The sequence below is a fragment of the Trachinotus anak genome, unplaced genomic scaffold (assembly GCF_046630095.1).
Source record: "Trachinotus anak isolate AG129_WGS33_773 ecotype Australia unplaced genomic scaffold, CSIRO_AGI_Tana_v1 ptg000032l, whole genome shotgun sequence".
Classification (NCBI taxonomy): Eukaryota; Metazoa; Chordata; class Actinopteri; order Carangiformes; family Carangidae; genus Trachinotus; species Trachinotus anak.
The window spans coordinates 20,079,497-20,100,935 of NW_027273883.1; the positions used below are offsets into that span (position 1 = coordinate 20,079,497).

General features: G+C 41.5%; 3 protein-coding genes across 5 annotated transcripts; 2 read left to right on the forward strand and 1 right to left on the reverse strand.

Moving 5' to 3' along the window:
- Positions 1-1,553: 1,553 nt before the first annotated feature.
- fbxo32 (F-box protein 32) lies at positions 1,554-8,939 on the forward strand. The gene is made up of 9 exons (XM_071469550.1): positions 1,554-1,805; positions 2,381-2,502; positions 2,866-2,915; positions 3,045-3,137; positions 5,611-5,704; positions 6,311-6,495; positions 6,631-6,813; positions 7,302-7,445; positions 7,596-8,939. The coding sequence occupies exons 1-9, from the start codon at positions 1,693-1,695 to the stop codon at positions 7,683-7,685; spliced, it is 1,074 nt and encodes a 357-aa protein (XP_071325651.1). The 5' UTR covers positions 1,554-1,692; the 3' UTR covers positions 7,686-8,939.
- A 583-nt stretch (positions 8,940-9,522) lies between these two features.
- On the reverse strand, positions 9,523-13,511 carry prelid3a (PRELI domain containing 3A). Of its 3 annotated transcripts, none has more exons than XM_071469551.1 (7): positions 13,146-13,511; positions 12,537-12,705; positions 12,168-12,257; positions 11,756-11,826; positions 11,422-11,524; positions 11,105-11,181; positions 9,523-10,952 (listed from the first exon to the last, which is right to left on the reverse strand). In XM_071469551.1, exons 1-6 carry the CDS (start codon positions 13,175-13,177, stop codon positions 11,110-11,112), a joined length of 537 nt encoding a protein of 178 aa, XP_071325652.1. In that variant the 5' UTR covers positions 13,178-13,511; the 3' UTR covers positions 9,523-10,952; positions 11,105-11,109. The 3 variants fall into 3 exon arrangements, with proteins under 3 accessions (XP_071325652.1, XP_071325654.1, XP_071325653.1); XM_071469552.1 differs by having other exon boundaries at positions 10,897-11,024; positions 13,146-13,313; XM_071469553.1 differs by lacking the exon at positions 11,105-11,181 and having other exon boundaries at positions 10,757-10,952; positions 13,146-13,313.
- A 1,033-nt stretch (positions 13,512-14,544) lies between these two features.
- On the forward strand, positions 14,545-20,979 carry elovl4a (ELOVL fatty acid elongase 4a). The gene is made up of 7 exons (XM_071470066.1): positions 14,545-14,772; positions 15,779-15,861; positions 16,538-16,725; positions 16,980-17,060; positions 17,677-17,848; positions 18,531-18,658; positions 18,809-20,979. The coding sequence occupies exons 2-7, from the start codon at positions 15,795-15,797 to the stop codon at positions 19,133-19,135; spliced, it is 963 nt and encodes a 320-aa protein (XP_071326167.1). The 5' UTR covers positions 14,545-14,772; positions 15,779-15,794; the 3' UTR covers positions 19,136-20,979.
- The last annotated feature ends 460 nt before the right edge of the window (positions 20,980-21,439 follow it).

Sequence of the window (21,439 nt, forward strand, 5' to 3'; positions counted from 1 at the left end):
CTTAGTTACACATTATCTTTAATGGCACGGCCCAAAATAAACAAAATACCCTCAACCAGTCTTCTACAGATCAGTTGGTACTGTTTTGGGAAAACTAACATACAATGGTAAATCCCCTCCTGCAAACACACACATGCACACTCCCACACAATCCACAATGCAACCCAATACTCTGGAGGAATCCAAAGGGCAACTTCATCTATTTATAATGCCAGAAGTGACTGAGAATCAGGAGACTTTACAGCCACATTACTGTGATGCTATAATGTTTTTTTCCTTTATGTTTACAGTCACATAAAAACCCTTAATGATAAGCTTGAACAAAACACTTCCTGAACAGTAATTACTTTTATCAACAACAATGCATTAGCCATAAAAAAAAAAAAAAAAACTGTAGTGAGACACAGCATTGTTATCGTCCAATGTTTTTAATAATATGGGTTTTGTTACAAGTAAAATTCCTGCATTTGAAATTCCAGTTGAGTAAAAGTACATATGTTTTACCAGCTAAAAACATTTAAAGTATCAAAAGTAAAGGCAGACAACTCATTCTAAGTGTTCAATCATGGAGAGCTCAAGGTCCTGAAAGTTAATCTTTTCTTTATCTCGTGAGCACAAGACTGAAAATAGCAGTGTTTTAGACTTCAGGGGCGCTATTGTTAGTTATGTTTAGAACAAGTTACAACTTTATCATTCATGCTTTAAACAATTCAAACCTGAACAGGTCCAATCAGTTATATAACTCAAAACACCTATGTGAGTATACTGGGTCTGTATTAATGTATCATATTTTATATGTCAGTCATACACATTTGGCCAGAGCCTTTTATTTCTTGTTGGAAAGTCAATCAAAGGAGATTCAAAATAACCACAAAGATCTGCATGACTATAAGGAGACTCAAAATGACTAGAAACTGATGCAAAATAACTACAAAGGGATGCAAAATGAGTTCAAAGAGGCATGAAACAACTACAAAGATACACAAAACAAGTACAAAGAGACCAATAACAACTGGGAAAAGACATAATTATGACTACAAACATGCAAATCACCTACAGAGAGATGAAAAATGAGTAAAAACAGGATATGATATGTCTGTGCCAAAGAGGCACTATCTGATACTTGATGCTACAGCTGTTAAATAAATGTAGTGTAGTAAAACGTTTTGGAGTATTTGCACAAAGTACCACAAATTGGAAATACTCAAGCTAAGTACAAATACCTCAAAATGAAGTAGAGTACTTGAGCAAATGTACTTTCCAACACTGGTCACAGCACAGAGACGGTTACATAACTGCCCTCCGGGCCTTTTAACATTCAGATACATGCTTTTCTAACAAGTCTGTCACGTTACAATCCTTCAGAATGAATTTCCTTGGTGTCCTCTGTCTCCGAGTTTTTCCATGACATGAAGTTTTGTTACCTCTGCGCTTCTCTCCAGCACATTTTGCAACGCTCCAGTTGATAAACAAAGCCACGTGTTGCAGGGAAGTTTCCAAAGTGGGCGGACCTCCTGTATTTCCGGGTTCTGCGTTAGAAGATATAAGAACAGCTGCGCAATGACAACAGTAGAGCAGAAACAAGTCCAGGACAGAGCGCTTTCAAGAAGGGATACATATTAACCCGAAAAGGGACTATTTCCTGATTTTTTTTTTTTTAGACTTAATCTAACTCCACGACATCGAGTGAGGATGCCTTTCCTCGGACAGGACTGGAGGTCACCGGGTCAGAGTTGGGTTAAAACCGAGGAAGGATGGAAAAAGACGACATCAGACGACAGAAACAACAACGTCTCCGTGCAGAGGTTGGTCTTATTCATCCCCTTTTTTGAAATTGCGCAACAGCTGGATGCGCCATCACTTCTTTAGTTAGAGAAAGATGGAAGGAGGAAGGAGGAAGGAGGGAGGGAGGGGGTACTTTGAAGAAAGTCCAAACAACATTATGAACAAAGGCAGGGTGACAGACAGACCGCAGGCCCTCACCTCCGTGTTGTTTCCATCTCACTAAGCTCAGTGTCTTTGTTTTTTCTTGGGGCCATGCTACTTTTCCAGGCTAATCACTGAGCTATTAATAACCTCACAACAAGCGAGTGGATTAACAAACGTCTGTTGAGTCAGTGCTCCTTTGCATAATGATTGCACACAGCGCGCTGACACGGAGAGGCTGCCTTTAACATGGCCTTAGGTTACAGTTTAAAGAGCATGTTAAACAAAGGCAGGTAGAAGAATGTAGTTGATACCTTTGTTTTGATGCTGGTGTGTGTTGTCTGTACAGAGGAAAATATCTCGCGTAACTGAATCAGCTGCAAATAAAGTCTGTGCTGTGTGCTGAGATGAAGTGGTGCCTTTTAATGAAGTATGTGTCCTTGTGTTTTTCCAGCTTCTGCAAAGCCGAGCAGGAGGAATGTTTCAACAAGGAGAACTTGCTGCTTTCTCTCAGCTACGACATGGCTGCCAAGAAGAGGAAAAAAGATCTAATGAACAACAACACCAAGGTCCCCTGTGAGTCACTATGACAGAGGCACACTGCCTGACTTTTAATATAAACATACTAAAGACAATGTTATGTTTTTTATGTGTGGGGTTATAAATCATACGATAATAAAGCGAAGTTAGGTTCTAGGTCAGTGATATTAGCAGCACAGACTCATGAGGATGTTATGTAACATTCATAGGGGGAGCACTTCCTGATAATATTGTTTATTATTAATTTTCCATCATTTCATAAAGTCTTTTTCGATAACTGCGCTCAGTCTGGAATTGCTTTTTTTTTTTTTTGTATTGTGTGCCTGTGCATTTGTTACAGTGCTTATGAGCTGCTTAATGAGGGCAGGCCACTAATGTAAACATTCTGCTTTCTCACAGATTTCCACAGGGAAAAGTGGATTTATGTTCATAAAGGAAGCACCAAGGAGGTAACAAACGAATTCATTTAGCTTCACATCAACTTTTCATATCGTCATTGCTCATGTAGACATGCAGAGAAAACTCTATACTCCCGCTGAGGATTGCAATCTAATACCTTGATAATTAAATTCTCCCAGCGCCACGGATATTGTACACTGGGAGAAGCCTTCAACCGCTTAGATTTCTGCAGCGCCATCAAGGATACAAGGAGATTTAATTACGTCGTCAGAGTGAGTCCTCGTCTGTCTTTTCTTCCAGTTTCTTGTGTCTCTGTGTTTGTCTTCCTGTGTGGTTTTAATGGATGTTTTTTGTTAGTGGCACAGAAGGGTTAAGGTTAAGAGGGTGTGTAGGCTCCTGCCAGGCTCTTATCAATGCTCTGCAGACGAGGGTCTCTCAGTGGTGATGATACTGACCTAGGGAGTGTATGTATGTGGTTGTGACAGAGCAAGACTGTGTCACAGCATGACATTTTTCTGTAATAGGTTTGCTTAAGTCATCTGACATCCCCAAACCGAGTTTACACCAAAGCTGTATTGACGACCAGTTCAGTGCGCTCAGTTTAAGAACTTTATGAACTGTATGTCCGAAGAGTCGTACCCTTTTCAATTCTTGTACCCTTTACAATTTCACAATGTACATACCATATTCACTAGGGATGCTAAATAGCCTAATGAAAAATGGCCTTACTCATAATAACATTATCAGTGATGTAATTGCATTATGGGAAATCAATAGACAATAATTCAGTTTAAATTGAGAGCTTTTACCCTCCACATCAAGGTGTCACTGCACTAAACTGAACACCAGCTGTCCCACATGTGCTCCCATGTGAGCTGAGGGGGGGGGGGGGGGGGGGGGGGGGGGGTTGGGGGGTTGGGGGGTGACAGTTGTGTGCTGAGGTGCGACCACCTGACAGGGGTTTATGAAATCAGAGCCGGTGGTTGTCAGGTGATTTAGACCCCCGACCACAAACACACACAGACTTGCCTCTGCCAGACTTTAAGCTTCTTCCTTTGTCTCCTAGTTTCTCTCACTTTCCTGCTTTCCTATTGAAGTGCGAGCTTAATGAATGTTGTGGGACCAATTCAGGCTTAGTCAGGAGGAGACAAAGCAGCTTTCCATTTTGGCAGGACGGTGAGATTGCAAGGGATCATGTTTTATGACTGTTTTGTTGTTTTTATCTGGAGTCATAAACCCATAAACACAGATTTAGAACATCAAATTCTAAAGATATGCAAAACAGTCTGATATTCTACTAGCGATCTAACTTTTTAATCTCTTTACATATAACTTTCCACACAGAGATGGCTGTTTGTTTTAGCCCCTGTTGGAGTTTTGGATTACCCTTTCAGTGCAGGTCTGAGCTAACAAGTGCAGTGTAGTGTGCTGAGACCAAAGAACAATATGGCTGTGTAACATTAGCGTCTAGTCTGGACATGGTGTCCCAGGTCACTGCTCTTCACTAGTTGTGTCTGATGGCATTTGCAGGTTCATTTAACTCCATCTCAGTTACACAGATCAGGTTCTTCCACAAAGAGACAACAAGTTGTCCTCTCTCTCTCTTTCTTGGAGCACACAAATGGAGTTATTTCAAGGAGACAGAAACCTTAAAATGAACCTGTTTTAGCAGAGCAATCACACTTCAAATACTGTCGGTGTGTTTGTGGAAAAGTGTGAGCCTCACGCCAAGCTATGAAGAGCAGTTTAGCGAACAGCGGGGGCTAAAAGTAGATACGGAAATGCACATTGTTCTGCCCGGCTGCTCTACAAAGAGAGGAGCACTTGATGAGCTGCTAAAAGAAGCAGGGCATGGGATTAGCTTTTAGGAACGGAGCTGGAAAGAATGAAAAAAGGGAGCCAGGAGGGAGCGAAGAAGCTTAAAATGGGTAAAAACGGACAGGGCGGTAGAGGATGTAGGAGAGAAGTAATTTAGTCCAAAGCTGGGTATTATTAAGATCCTCAAACCCATCACCGTTTATTCAGGATATGGCTGAATGCTTGCTTACAGTAGGAGCCATTTGTAGTAATGAACTTGCATTTTTCATGAACCACATTTCTGAAGTTAGAAAGTATCCCCTCCAGTTTACCAAAAACTACCCCAATATGTTGATGTTGGTATGATAACAAAAGTCAACATGCTTCACTCAGAACTGAGCAAGGGTCAACTTGAGTTTCTCCATGATGTCACAGCATCTGTTACATGCCAGACATGCCACCCTGAAACCCGCTGCTTGTCCGCCAGCCAATGGCAACAAGCTCGCAGACATACACATAAACACACAAGCTTGTTTGCACGGACACACAAGTGCACACACACTCTCCTGTCAAATGATTCAGCTAATTCACATGACAGGAGTATCAGGAGTCAAATGATTAAAAGCTTGTTTGTGGAGGCTGGTGTTGTTGACAGCCTGGGCTGTTGTCCAACACCTTTCCAGTAGCTTCTTCCCCTGAAGGGACTCAAGAAAGATCAGAGCCAAGAATGCTGCTGGATCCAGCTTTAGTTTAGAGTAATGACCAGGTGGAACAGCTCCAAATTTGTTCTCGACAGCATTTATTGTTAGTAGCGCAAGTGCCTTTGTAAGAATGCAGCATAACAAACATTGAGTAATGAGGCAAAGGAACAGAGAGTCTCAGCAGCTGACAGGATGAAAATTTATGTTGTGTTTCTTTCTTTCTGTCTCTATTCTTTCTCTGCTCCAGCTCCTGGAGCTTATCGCCACGTCCCAGCTCCCCTCGCTCAGCGGAGTGGCGCAGAAAAATTACATGAATATTCTGGAGAGAGTGGTACAGAAAGGTGAGACCTGTCGCTCTTCTCTCGCTGTTTTTAAAAGAACTTAACTAGTTTGCCTCTGAGGACAAACAAACAAGTCACCCCTTAGTCTATTTCATTTTTGTTGTTGGTTCAAGTTTACAGTGTATCAGACTCCTTCTAGAAGGTATAAACAAAAATATATAAGTGGAGCAAACATGAAACCTTCCTGCTTTGTTGTTTGCACCAGTAGGTGAGGAAATGAGCCCTGACAACATCTAAAGAAGGCAGAGGAGTGAATCCAGTGTTTTAATGGCACAGTGAAAAACACTGACAGTCACCAGATCCCTCTGCAAGCCACAGTGTAAACGAAATGTTCCCTGTGATAAACAGAGATTCAGGTTGTTTAGGTGGCGTTATGGAACCTGTTGGCCAAATATTATGAACGTCACAGCAGAAGAGTACAGCCACTCCAAAACATTTAGTTCAACGTTATGATTTTCGATGATTCACAATAAATATTTCACTGTTTGGCTGTTTGCCTGGTGGCTACTAATCTCTCTGTAATACTCAGGGTTTAAGACCTCACTTTTGGTCATAATTGAAGTAATAAATTGAGCTCAATGAATATCTTCTGATTTCCTCCCTCAGTCCTTGATGACCAGCAGAACGTTCGCCCGATCAAAGAGCTGCTGCAGACGCTGTACGTCTCGCTGTGTGGTCTTGTTCAGGACATGGGCAAGTCTGTGCTGGTGGGGAACATCAACATCTGGGTGCACCGCATGGAGAACATCCTGCAGTGGCAGCAGCAGCTGGACAACATCCAGATCAACAGGGTAAGGCTGAACCCAAAATACAGGCCCACGTTGTGGAATTGCTCAAATGATGTAAAATTGAGGGACTTAAAGAACGCTTTAATATGTAAATTTGCATTTATATTCAGGACTTGTTCTGCCTCTTGTTTCCTGCAGCCCACGTCTACAGGCATGACTCTCACTGACCTGCCTGCCAGCCTGCAGCTCAACATCATGCAGCGCCTGTCGGACGGCAGGGACCTGGTCAGCCTGGGCCAAGTGTGTCCCGAGCTGGGGGCCCTCACTGAGGACCGGCTGCTGTGGAAGAGACTCTGCCAGTACCACTTCACAGATAGACAGGCATGTAGAAATTAATGGGTAACCTTTAAATGTGTATAGACTGAGAATGCACACACACACACACACACACACACTGCAGGATAGTTGTCCTCCTCATTGTCCTTAAACTGTGTCACTGCTTCAGCTGACCTGCTTGATGCCTGAAACAGTTAACATAAAAGAGCTTCTTCTAGAGTTGCTACTGGAAAATGGGAGGCCGAGGGGTGTGCATACTGTCGCTGCTGTAACTTTGCACCATGTGAGAAAGTATGAACTTGATAAGCAAGTGAGACGGTCTCAATGTATAAGCTAGAATAGGTTAGAGTTTAAATTTAGTTTGTCTAAAAGCTCCTGTCTGTTAAGGCTACTAAAATCTCCATCCTCTCTGTGTGTGTAGCAGTGAATGTGGTGCAAAAGAAATTCTCAAGAAAGCTGACATTAAAGTGGATATTTCAAAGTATTCCTCTCCGTTTGGGTCATGTCTTAAAGTCTGTTTTCTTCTTCTTTAGATCCGAAAGCGCCTGATGGTGTCAGATAAAGGTCACCTGGAGTGGAAGAGGATGTACTTTAAGCTGAGCCGCTGCTACCCTCACAGAGAACAATACAGTGACACCCTGCACTTCTGCACACACTGCCACATCCTTTTCTGGAAGGTAGTCTATATATTTTCTATATATTCTCTTTCACTTTGCACTTCATCAAAGTGGATATGAAAATACGATGCCACTGTTCATAAAGCTGAATGTGAAACAAAACACCAGCACTTAATATTGAAAGTTGTGTTTCTTCGTTTCTTTTTGCAGGACACAAACCATCCCTGCACAGCCAACAACCCAGAAAGTTGCACCATGTCCCTCTCCCCTCAAGACTTTATCAACCTTTTCAACTTCTGATTCCGCCCGAATCCGGATGAACTGACTGTACATACTGTACATAGAAGTGTACAATATTGTTTTTGTTTAACAGCACAATCAATCCTTGGATGTATATTTAGTTGAGGTATGACTGGAGGGGGCTCAGTGGGACAATTATGCAATCAGGTTTCTTTTGGAAGAGTACACAGGGTTCACTGTTGAAAGCAAATGAATGTGACAGAGAGGAAAAGAGATGTAGGAGCAGTTCTCTTGTTGATGGAGGAGAGAAAAGCAGAGGAAAAAGGGAACACTCAGCTGTGAGAGTTTAGTCTTACTTTAATGTGGTTTTTGAAAAAACACCTCCAAATTAATACACACTTTTATCTTAGCTGCGTGCACTTGTTTTTCCCAATTTGGTGAATTCGATTTTTATTTAGTTTCTGAGTTTCAGACCTTGTAGCTGTTCTTTTCAACACGAGAAGTAGGAAGATTATTTGATTTGTTTAAATTTGCAGTTTGTTCAGTATGATATTACAAAGCCTGCTCACATGGGGTGTGCAATGTGTTTGAGGTTCAGATGAGATTTGCAGTAATATTCAGTTTGGCACTGGGATGGAGAGAAAATCTTGATTTGCTGCACTACCTAAGAGATAATGAATGCAAGCAAGAGAGTTGGTAATTAATCATTAGACTGAGTGATGATTATTTGATACGTTAACACACCACAATATCTTTTCTATTGTGTTTTGTTCTTTTTCACTTTTATATGGATTTGATATGATCTTTTTTATTATTATTGTGTGTTCATTTTCTGCTGTGGCTGCAACAGCAACAGCACCTGAGTGCAGTATTACCAAAGATTGTCAGTATTACAATGGTGTGCCTTTATTGTGAAACTTGAAACCGGTACAGCTTAATCCTTGTTGGTAATGTTTTCAGATCCAGATGCTGTTTTTTTTTTTTTTTTTTTTTTTTTTTTTAAATCATCACCAAATGTCTCATTTACAGAAGAGTGGTATTTAAGATCTGAGGCTCTGATACCAAAGTGGCCTGTCTGAAACACCGTATTTTTCTGTAGCATCCTGCATGATTTTTTTAAAACACACAGCTGATTGTGTTTGCATTTATTTATTGAGATTCTGGCAAGTGGCTCAGTTTGCTGTATTGGGTTTGAGGGAAGGCAGTGTGACCCAGATTTTCCTCTATCACTGCTCAGACAGTGAGGAATGATGTACATGCTATGCAATGCGTTTTGTTTATGTTCTGTTGAATAAATAAAAGAAAATAACTTTACAGCCTTGATTCGATTTTTCAGAGCACACACACTGAACCATTATATTGAACATTTGTTCATATTCTTTAGGAGAGCTGAAAGTCAAAGGGGCCTCCTGCTGGAAGTGACCAGGAGCGGCCCTTTGGTTCCCCTGTTGCTAAGAGCGAACTTGTGCTCTCTGCTGGACAAAAGATAAACTGCAAGGTAGTGATTAAAAAGTAAAAAAAAGTATTTGGCATCATCAGGATAGCTTACAACAAACTGTCTGTGACTGATGATGTTTTCTCTGCCTCTGAGTTTCCATCACTATCCACACCTGCGTGCTTCTTACTGGAGCAGAGAAATGAAACTATGCTTAGATGATGAAACGCTGAGCTGAGACTCATAAAAAAACAAAACAAAACAAAGGGAATTCTTTAAAGGAAACCATTTCAGCCCACTCTTACAACGGTGGGGGAAATGCTTACGGCTCTAAGTGACTGAGAACAAGCAGATCTCTCCAGTGCCTTTTCACCAAAAGGACTCTGGGACATTAGTCTTAATCAGCAGGCCTGCTGTATAATAACACAAGGGCTGTTAGACAATGAACAACAACAAACAGTGTTCACGTCATCAATGCTTAAAATGAAAATTTCTCAAACAATTGTTTTAATTGTTGCAGTAGGACAACAGTTGAAGTTAAAACAGAATTTAAAAAGCAAACGAAACATTATTACATGACACTGACAATATAAACAATGTAATGATTCACTGCTTGTTACGCAATGTATTTAAATAAACAATATTTATACAAATATTATGTAAATATTATGCATTTTTTACCAAGAAAAATGATTTAGCACATAAGTCATGGTGTGCATCTCCCACTGCAGCATTGCACGTACAGTACTGGCCTGCTCCTCGGGGGCAGACAGGTAGTGTTTATGGAGTAGTTCAACATTAGGAAGCATGATGTGCAGAACTGGCATAGACATGATAACACTGCCAAAGCAATAATACACAGGCATCGATTTAAGGCCATATAAATATGTAATTCTGCCCACAGAGAGAGGCAGTCCATCATTTCACTACACTGTCATCTTCATCTTCCTCATTAGCCCAATTAAAAATCTGCTGGTTTAAGGCGGTACAGCCCATCAATTTCACATCAAAAAGGTGCCAGTGTATTGATGCTTTGACAGCAGAAACAGAAGGCAATGGTAATGGTACATTCCCATCTTTTTTGACAAAAACAATATAATTTCTTTTTAGATAATTATAGCTAGCTGCCAGGCTAGATAACTACCACACTACCCATTTTCTTTAATAATGCCCCTCCCTTTTTTTACTACTGTCATGCAAACGTATCACCTACAGTTTGTGCCTCTTGAAACACATAATAAGCACCAGTAACAACTCGGATTTTAACGGCTAGCACAGGAGTCTCAAGTGTTTGACATTACAGAAGAATTACGTCAGGTAAAATAAAGTTATGAAGTTTGTTGCATATTATATTTTACCGTGCCTTGTTTTCAAAAATACTGTGTGCGCGTCTCCCTATTGCATCCTTCTTCTGCATCACGTATCTTTTGTGCACTGAAGCTATGACATGAGATCAAAGTAAATGTGGGGTTGTAATATAATATTCAAACCAGTGAAGTTTCGTTTGCTCATAAAGTTGATGCAATTCTTTATGGAAGGTGAACTTCACAGCAGCAGACATGACTTTTTAAACCTTGTGGTGATTCAGCAGGAGAGTATGTTAAACACAAAGCCTTAATTAGGACTGTTAATGGGTTAATGAGGCTTTAAATCCTACTCTAACAAGCTTTCGCTCTCATGCTTCCTTTTTTCCATTCAGCTTTGGCAACATTTGACTGTCTGTCTGAGCTTCCAGTGCATGTACTCCAGAGGTGAGAGGGGGGCTGTGGGGGTGACAATCCACAAAGACCCCCCTTACAGTACCAACTGCAGAGGATCCTGGGATGCTGAGGATCCCCGGTGGTTTATGAGGTGTAGCCAGGGAAAGTCATCGTGACTGTAGAGCTGCAGCCCTGCGTGTGCAAACAAATGAGCGCTGAGCATTGTTTGACAGATACACGAAAGGAACACTTGTTGTTGCAGCTCTGAGAGAGAGAAAAGTAGCATGCTTATAATGATGCGGTAAGACTGGAGGACAAAGTTGCAAAGGAAAGCAAAGAGTTACCAGAGTTAGTAAATGTCACAGAGAGGTACGTTCTCTCTTTCAGAGTTCTGAATAATCCACTCAATAGCATCCCAACCCTACAGATTCACAGAGAGACAGGAGATTAAAGAAGAACCACACACACAGGCCGGTGAACACCACTGGAAGCAGTAAATTTTGACTCTGTCCAGTAAAACTGACCCTGGAACAGTCCCAGTAAGATGGCATGCAAAAGAATCATCAGCAAAATCTTTATCACTTCAACCAGAGTTCAGATTACATGCAAAAGATGAAATAACGGAATAAATAGAAATGTACTGTTTTTCATTTTCTGTTACCTTCCTGGCATTAGCTGACATTCTCCTGGCCATCATCCCTTCCAGGTAACTGCTTAGACTGACTCCTTTTACTGTAATAATGGCCTCCTGGGTCAGGATGGTACTGAGGGGCGAGTGAGGGAGGTGATAGAGAGAGAGAGAGAGAGAGAGAGAACATGATTATTGCAAGACATAAATAAACTGTGAGTAGAACAACGTGTCTAGCTCATTCTGTTTCCTGTTTTGAGTGTGTGCACAGTTACACTCTGAAAATAGACTAAGTGTGCATCCTCTGAAGTCAAAAATGCTCTCAGAAATGAAATGCAAAGTGAATTAAGTTGTACAGTGTACTTACACCTCAGGGTTGTCTGGGTGTGGTCTGTAAAGAAGCCTCTCATCCACTGATATGAGGTTGGTGAGAGTAATCTGGAACACAAAACAGATTTGGTTTTCCTTACTTTATTTGTTGTTTACAGGATGCACTACTGCAGCAATAGCTATTACAATGCACTATAGTGTTTCCTGTTAATTATTTTTCAACCTGAAATTTCCACTTCACGGTCTGAACACTTGTGGAGTTGTTTATGAACACTCCTATTTTCTAAAAATGTTCACATATTAAAACATTGTTTTACATTATGCTGTGTTCAGATTTTTACAGTGTGTCTACGCCGTCTAAATACACGGTCTACCCAGGGTTAAGTCAGTGCTGTGTAACTAATGCTGATCAAAGTCATGGCTGGCTGATGGGCTCAGTACAAACTCACATTTGTGGAGCACAACTCCATCTTTTTCTCCTCTGGGTCGACTATGGAGTGTTCCTTCACGTAGGTCTGTGTCTGGCTGGTCCCTAGTATCTGCAAACACAGTAATACACAGCACGCACAGTAAAATCATCCTAAATATCACTTGCCATGTGTCGAGCATGAAACTGACTGTGCTCACTTCAGATGAAGGGAGTCAGACTGCTCCTGACTTAACTAATGAAATGTAGGAACCTCACCACAGACCCTGCAGGCCCCTGGGCATCATTTGGTCACCCATATCTGTATCTTCTCCATGTACCTGTATGCCTCTGAGCATGCATGTGTAATTTTTAGACATCTCAAGTGCGTGTCTGTGTGTTGATGACTGACCGCTCGTACGATGCCCGGTAGGCCCCACTCTGTGCTTAGAAGTCTGTGGCTGTGCAAACGTCCCTCCGCGTCCAGGCCGCGGTCCAGCACGTCCACCCCGACCACATTAGGGTTCATGGGGTTGGGGTACTTCCTCATGGCAGCCTTGATCACCGTCTCCCACGGGTAACTGCAGACAAACCAGTACAAAATAACATGAATGGGAAGAAACTTACAAACTGACAAAGATCTTATCGTGCACAGGAATAGGCTTCATGATCTCCTTATTAAGTAAAGTGCACATGGTTATTGAAGTTATTGCATAATCAACCAAACATACTTCTCTTATGAGTTTCTCTAGGAAAACACTGTGACTGAGGAGGCGGTGCTGACAGGGTGGTATTAGTTTTTACTGAAAGAGGACATCTCTGGCCCCTGGTGTTAGACGCTCATAGTGACTCGCCATCACTCGGTGAAGTCATAATACGGAGTGTGTGGAATTTATTGACCAGAATCGTGAAGTCATTAGTGTCAGAGTTTGAAGGTCCCATCGACCTAGCCCCACAACTACAGATCGGTGCATCCTGCTTTGTTGATCATCTCTAAACAACAATGACCAGTCTGACCAACCTGAAAACATGCTCCGTGCTCCAAATCTTCATCTTTTCCCAACATACGGTCTCGATCTTTTCGCTGAAAACCTCCCTCCGTCGTCCGAAACTATATCTCACCGGACCATTTTCTTACGAGGAACTGGCTGCACTGATCAGAGAGCAGGGCCTGTGATGGAAGCTCACGACCATCAATGAAGCGAGTCACAGGGGCGCTTTATCTCCACCTCGCGTAGAAACAGCGCTGAATGCGCTGACTGCTCCAGCCCTGCCGCAGCACTGACACACAGAAAACAATCGGCCTATAGATTAACAACAACAAGCGGCTCGTATGTGTTCAGGGACAAGAGAAAAGCCGGTGCAACCGCGGAACCACCAAGCGTCTAGTTGGACGGAGTGAGACACAGAACTGTGGTCAGGAATTTCAAAATAAAATCCTTTTGATACTTGTCGGGATTGCAGTTTTTGTTTTACCGACATCACCTCAGCCTTATCCTGCCGGATGTTGCTTCAGAAACGTTGTACAAAACGAGGCAATTACAAAACATTAAGAAGTGGCTTTGCCCTGTGTGATACAAATAGTTTAGGACACTATTGCACGGCTGGGGATCAAAATGACCTCTATAATAAACATTCCTAATAAACAAGTCCTTAAATTCACTGACATTTCCTGGTCAGTCATTTAATAGTTTTCATTAATTATTATCCATTAGCCACTTTGCTCACAAGTCCTTATAGCAGTATGATGACTATGTTGTCGTGTGACTATTTTACAGCGCCAATGACTCTCTTATGATGTGTTTATTCCTCTAAGAGCTTTTGTGCAACCAAACACTGGCAAAGTTTAACAGTTTTATTTTGGAGGTCAGGACACCATTTTTCCCCTCTTACCCTGGTTGTGTCCTGCTGACTTGACGAAGCTGATGAAGCCCTGTTGCTGCATCCGCCTCCATTTGTGCGCATGCGCATAGCATCTTTCCATCATTCCCCGACAAGTGGCACCTACAAGAGCGGAGTTGCATCAAGCTACAAAGAGAGAGTCAGACTCAGACAGGATATACAGTGAAACCGCTTTCAAATAAAAGCATAAAGTGCAACCAAAAAAAAAAAAAAAAAAAAAAAAAAAGTCAAATCAATTATTGCTAAAAATAAATATTTTAAGTATTAAGGATTTCACAGCCATTGTGGATATTTTGTCACCTTGAATTATTATTGATTATTAGGCTACTTAATAACCTATTTTGTAAATTGTTTTTGATCAAGATGTAGGCTGTGTTTATGTGGTTGTGAAATTTTAAAATGTTCTATTTTCACTTTCTAGGGTCCAAATTGTTAACGAGTTTTTATATTGTGAAAGTCCTACCGGAAGTGGGAGGTGTATTTTGACTGTGTTGACGCTGGTGCTCCGGAGCTCGGAGGAGAAAATCATTGAAGCAGACGCGCAGCGGAGGATAGTGTGGTCTCTTAACGGGAAATTAATGTCATCGCCGTGTCGGCTTCACAGCGGCCCGTTTATTTCACTGTGGATACGGAACAATTAATCAGCTCATAGGAAACGCGATCAGCTGGTTGGAAGGCGGAATAACGCACACTGCATGGCCTCGCATTGAATGTCATAAAAGAGGGATTTATTAAGCACCGGCACGGTAAGATAACAAGCATCTTCATCCGCACGGAGCAGGAGGCGAGACCAGTGTAGATATGGTCCGCTGGATGTTTGATGTGCGCGGCCTCGATGTCGACTCTGTTATGGACAGTAATGGTTTTGTTAATCTAAGATGGAAAACAGCTCAGAGGTTTTGAAAAATCATATCGGTAATAGGACTGCATGCAGCCCATCTGAAGGCCGGACTGCATGCCGCAGAATGCAGAAATCATATATTGCAAAGAGCTTATATTATAAATACCCCCACATTAGGCCAAGCCAATAAATATACAGCATGGTTTTAAATGTGTAATGAATCTGTTTTGAACGGTTTATTCTCAGAGCAGGTTATAGGTAAACCCACGGAGAGCGTGTGCAGGACTATGGCAGATGCTGCAGCAGCGCTTGATCCGCTTCAGGCTGGAGAGAGAGGGAGGCAGGGGGGGGGGGGGGGGGGGGGCGTCATCTTTTTAGGATCATTAAATCACTGTGTGTCTGACCGAGCAGTCCGCTACTTATCATCCTATGCGCCAGTCTGGCTTCTATAGGAGATGGCCCATTTCAATGTAAAAGTGGGGCACCAGGCAACCCCTCTCATTATTAAGGGCCGCCACCAGGTTGCCTGGTGGTCGCGCTGAAGCCAAAAATCTGCTGACACATGCGCTCTGCCGGCTGGTGCTCCAGCCTTTGTGCGCAATGAAACCCATAGGCCGTCTATCAGGGCCTCACGGGGCCACAGACTCCTGAGGGCTTAGTGCACCAGCCCTCTGCTGGCCTGGGACTGTTTCTTTCATACTGTTTAAATGTGATCATTTTTATAATCATGTATAAAATGAAATTATTATCACAATCCAGTTTTCCAGAGAAAAGCCCAGTTAAGGTGACATTATTAATTATTGATCTCTAGGAGCATGGCACCACTCTGACTCAGTGGAATCAGTTGAATCCATCAAATGCTGAGATTTTTGAATGGCGTCTGTTCTCACTTCTCTCTTTTATCATTTCAGCTCCACAGCCACAACCATGGAGATTGTCACGCATTTAATTAATGACACCATAGAATTCTACAAATGGACCCTAACTATTGCAGGTAATTATCTTGTGTTCTTGTTATGTCTGATTGTCAGTGTTAGAGATCTTTTTGACAAGTGACAAGTGACTAAACATGCATTTTTGTGTGTGTGCACTTGTACACATCCACAGGTACACGGGTTATCCCTGTTATGCGTCAGTATAGAATGAGTCAGTAAAAGGATGGAGCTTCAGTGGGAATTTATGAGGGGATGAGTCAAAGTTGCACCATATAGTTGAAGAATGTGTATGTGTGTGTGTGTTTGCCTGGTCACATACTGACATCAAATATATTGCAATATATTGATTTTTAATGTATGTTAGTTGTTTGAATGCCTTAAATTAATTTCTTTCTCCTTCATTTGTACCTCCACCTTAACCGAGCTGGTATGAGTAGGTGAAATCTGAGAAGGACCGTAGCTTTCATTCTGCCTCACCTGTTTAGTCAATTTAATGAAGAATGCTGTGGAGATGACTACACTACAAAATAAACAGTACTCTACTACAGAGCCATAATTGCCCTCCAGACAGGTCACCTTGGGACAAAATCCATCATCTGCATTCCTACTCAACACCTATGTGACCTGCGCTCCCCCTTAAAGTGTGGGATAGACAGGCATTGATCCCACACTGTGGCAATGTAAAGTGAACATTAAGAATAGTTATGTAACGCTATGAGAACTTCTGTTCCACAGACAAGCGAGTGGAGAAATGGCCTCTGATGGACAACCCCCTGCCCACACTGGCCATCAGCACCTCCTACCTGCTCTTCCTCTGGCTGGGGCCCAAATACATGAAGAACAGAGAGCCCTTCCAGCTCCGCAAAACTCTCATTGTCTACAACTTCAGCATGGTCTTCCTCAACTTCTTCATCTTTAAAGAGGTTGGTTGGAGTTAGAGAATAAGCTCAGTTTTCTGCTGCAGGTGTGAAAAAAAAACAGTTGTGAGTGCATATCCCAACCATAACTATCCATCCAGATGAATATGTTACAGTCTCCTGGGTTTAGACTATTGCAGTGTATCCAGCCTTCTGTCTGCACTTCACCTCTCTCCCTCTCTCTGTCTCCTCTCACTCTGTGTCTCTGCCTTTGTTCATTGATATCAGTCACTCAATAAAGACGTTCTCTTGTTCTCTAGCTGTTTATGGCAGCACGCGCCGCAAGCTACAGTTACATTTGTCAACCGGTGGACTATTCAGATGACCCCAATGAAGTCAGGGTGAGTGTTTGGAGCTACAGACACATGCACAAAGACACATACACACACACACACTCATTTGTATTAAATGAACACGGAGCATTTAACATCATCTGTTGAATTTAGTTTCTTACAGTTCACATCTGTGCAATTTAAGAAGAAACCAAACACCTCCACTAACATGTCTCACAGTCAGTTGGTGATCTCACTTCACTGTAGTTCTGTACTGTACCCAAATGAATGGGAAGCTTCCCTCTCAGTGGTGACAGAAACCTGATCAGCTTCCACTCATTTGGATTCTGGTCCTGTTATCAGAAAAAGAGTGAGCCGGAGGGTGGAGGGTGTTCAGTTACACCTTCCCTCCTGTTGCTCCATGACGTAGTTCCACACCTGACACAGAAAGTAGAGTCGTTTGGTCTCAGGTGACCCTGAGGTTGAGATGTTTCAGAATAGATTAGATAAGGGGAATGCAAGTATGTGCTGAATTCAGTTTGATCGATATAGCTTTATATTAGATTGGGTCCAAATGAATACTATATTCCTCTAACTGTCAGTGTTTCCCTATTTGTTTCTATGTCCTTCCTCCGCCTGTACCTGCCCTCTCCCTTCAACACATCTCCTGTCCTGTCTGAGACAGGTGGCAGGAGCTCTGTGGTGGTATTTCATCTCTAAAGGCATCGAGTACCTGGACACAGTGTTTTTCATCCTGAGGAAAAAATTCAACCAGGTTACCTTCCTGCATGTCTACCACCACTGCACCATGTTCACGCTCTGGTGGATCGGCATCAAATGGGTGGCAGGAGGACAGTGTGAGTAGCTTGTGCTACAGTGCATGTAAAGATTGTCTGTGCCTATTCCTGTCTCTGAAATGCTTCATTTTTAAATCTTGAAATCAAAATTGTTCTGCTCTGTACCCTCCTCCCCAACCAATTAACTACAAATCACCTACATATACAATGATTCACACAATTTTAGTGTATCAGAAGTTAGAAGAACATTTCAGCATGTTAGCATGCTAAGATGACTAACTATGACTAAACACAAAGTGCAGCTGATGCTGAGGTGTCATTAATTTTTATATTTACTTTAAGTATTATAAGAATGGAGCAAATTGAAATTTTACCTGATTATGAGATTAGATGAAAAGTTAGGACATCGCTACATTTATTATTTTTCATCCAGAGGTGGACATGATTATCTGTTCCATCCCACAGTTGTCAAGACATTTTACTCACGACCACAAATGTCAGCTTTATGGTGATGCCAGATAAAAAGTCATTAGGATTTATTGTCTTAAACAAAGCAGTGGCCTGACCGACATTTCCATCCCTCGAGTCATGCCTACTAATAACAAAAAACCCCAACCATTATTCTCTTTTTAATTGAAAAAGTACAATAAGAGCACACTTGAGATTTGAGACTTGTGTGTTTCAGCCCTACAACTGACATGACAAAATGAATACCCTTGGTTTTATTTTCTTCTATTTGCAGCATTCTTTGGTGCGCACATGAATGCAATGATCCATGTCTTGATGTACCTGTATTATGGCCTGGCCTCCTGCGGACCTAAGATCCAAAAGTACCTGTGGTGGAAGAAGTATTTGACCATCATCCAGATGGTAAGACATTTCCTCTGTAACCTTCAGTAAGGTTAATCTTACTGAACATCACTGAACACTGAACTCAGGAGTCTGTGAAGAGGCTGAAAGGCTGTGAAACCTTGATGAAAACATCCATAATGTGACTGTGTTTCTCTCTTTGTGTCTCAGATTCAGTTCCACGTCACCATCGGCCACACAGCCTTGTCCCTCTACGTCAACTGTGACTTCCCTCACTGGATGCACTACTCCCTCATCTGCTACGCCATCACCTTCATCATCCTCTTCGGCAACTTCTACTACCAGACCTACCGCCGCCAGCAGCCCAGACGCGACGCCTCCTCCTCCTCCTCCAAAGCAGGCAAGGCCCTCTCTAATGGGACCCTCAATGGGCTCAGCAAGGCTGCCAATGGAGCAGTGACGATGGGGAGCAAAGAGGAGAAGCCCCAGGAGAACTCTGGGAGGAGAAAGAGGAAAGGAAGAGCTAAAAGAGATTAGAGGAAGAGGAGAGAGAGAGGTTGAGGTGAGGTAGGGCCTTGCTTTGGGTTCTCAGTTGCTAGTGCTAAAACATGAAAGACTTAATTTGAGGACGATAAAGGTGGATGGATATGTTAAGGTGTGATGTGTTTATTTAAGCCATGATCTGAGTGTTGTAGATACAATCTGAGACAGGCCTGTGTTGAGAGAGGATGGCTGTGTTAGTAAGAGGTGTCAAAGGTCGTGCCTAAGCTGACCGTTATCACAAATAACCCAAAATACAGTAGTGTCTGGTACGGGATAGAACTTAGTATTCCTTCTCTTTATTGTGGTGCCAAGTGCTGTAGATGTGGCTCAAAAAGCGCAACTTTCAGCTACTAAAAACTGAGCCTGAAAAGGAAACATCAAACACAGAGTTTACCAGGCCCATTTGGCATGCTGGGAACGCCACATTAAATGCGCCTGAGCTGCTTGAAAAAGATTATATACCACCGTGATTAGCAACCACTGCTGTACTGAGACAGGAATACACATCATAACACACGCACAAGTATGTTGATTTATATTTGAGCTTATTATTTTTTGTTGTTCACTTATATAAAAATGGATGATAATGTACAGTATCATGTCATATTTGTCCTCATCTTCTTCAAACTGTTATTGATGTTACACGAGAGAGATTTAAGTTTACAGTACATGTCACTGACACCTCTGCAGTAATCCACCTATTTGTGAAGATGGAGTTGTCTTTTTTAAAATTTTTTTTAATTCTTATTTATTTGGAGTCATGGACTCTCACTTTTTAGCTTTCATGCATTAGCGCACAGTTTCATTCTAAGGAAGGAAAAGAAATCATTATCCAGAGGTAAGATGTACATAGAGAAAGAAAAAATAGATTTCTAACCCTTTGAGACTGGATGAGGTTGTTTCATCACTGCTTAAAAATGAAATAATCGTCAACTGTAGCTCACAGTAGGTTAAAATTTAGATTTTCTATTTCTGTATGCAACCATAACCCGTTTTATATATCCCTACTTGTATGTAATGTGATGAAATATAATGAATATTATCCAGAGAAATGATGAATCTGATGATTATCTCAATGTTTCCCACTTTTGACAGAGAAGCTGGTGGAGTTTTGTCTTTGCAGATGTTTACCTGTCTTTTTATATCCTCTCTGATGTCGTCGTTTGTCTTACACGCTGGTGAAAATGTTGTGTGCTGAACAAAGAAGCGGTGTCTGGGAATCTGGGTTCCCTTTGTTGGAGAATTCAGAACAACCTTATAGCCAGTTTTGATCATAAGTTAACGAAGCCTATTTTCTTCCAGTATTCAATCAAATATCTTTTTTGTGTCTACGTTTTCAGGCCTGAACCATATCCCGAGTTGGCTTGAATGTAAATTTATCAGGGGAAAAATTTGCATTGAAACAGATAAGGGTTGTGAATTCTTTACAAAAAGAGCTGGTGAACCTCTATAGTGACTGTGTATGTTATACCACTATGAAGAATAACTTTGCTCTGCCTGTAGTATATAGAGTATAAATCAGTGGTCGGCTCTATATCAGCAAATCCAGCTTTATGTCATCCATCAACCAATGCATTTTGATGTTATTTATTGGTTCGTTTTATTTATTTTTATGTAAATACCAGTTTCCATCTAGCTGAGAGTGCTCGTCTGTGTATTTGTGTTCTTTTTGTGTTGTACATATTACATTGTGATATTTTGTACAATGCGCATTTGGGAATGTTCCCAGCTTGTTAGCTTGGACATTTATACGCCCACATTGCTTCTGTGTGTGTTTTTTTAAGTATCATAACTTTGAACTCTCTTCAAATTAAATTAAACTGAATGCCTGTACAAACGCTGGCTTCCCTTTTTCACTTTATTCACCTTCCTACCTCATAATGTAGCAAATGTCATAAACAAGGATATAAATAGTTTTCTGTACATTTTCTGACATGAATGATTGTGGCTTGGCCATTATTGGTAACAGAAGTGCGGAATTGGTTTCCACCACTAGAGGGCAACATGATCTCATTTTAGTAAATGAGCACAGTTATGACAAAGTTATTACAGAGTTATTATAATACAGTATGCTCACTATGTTCCAAATATTTTGAACCGTTCACTGTATTTATGGAAATTACCTCTGCTCAAGATAAAGAACAAGGTTCATAACATAAAGAGAAGAATATAATCATCCAAAGGTTTTTATGGACATCTGTAAAGTTTTAGGATCAGTTCATAGGTATCAGTTTGCTATTGTGTTGTTATCAATCTACCACATTTGACATGGAAATTTTGAACTTTTCACTCGACAAC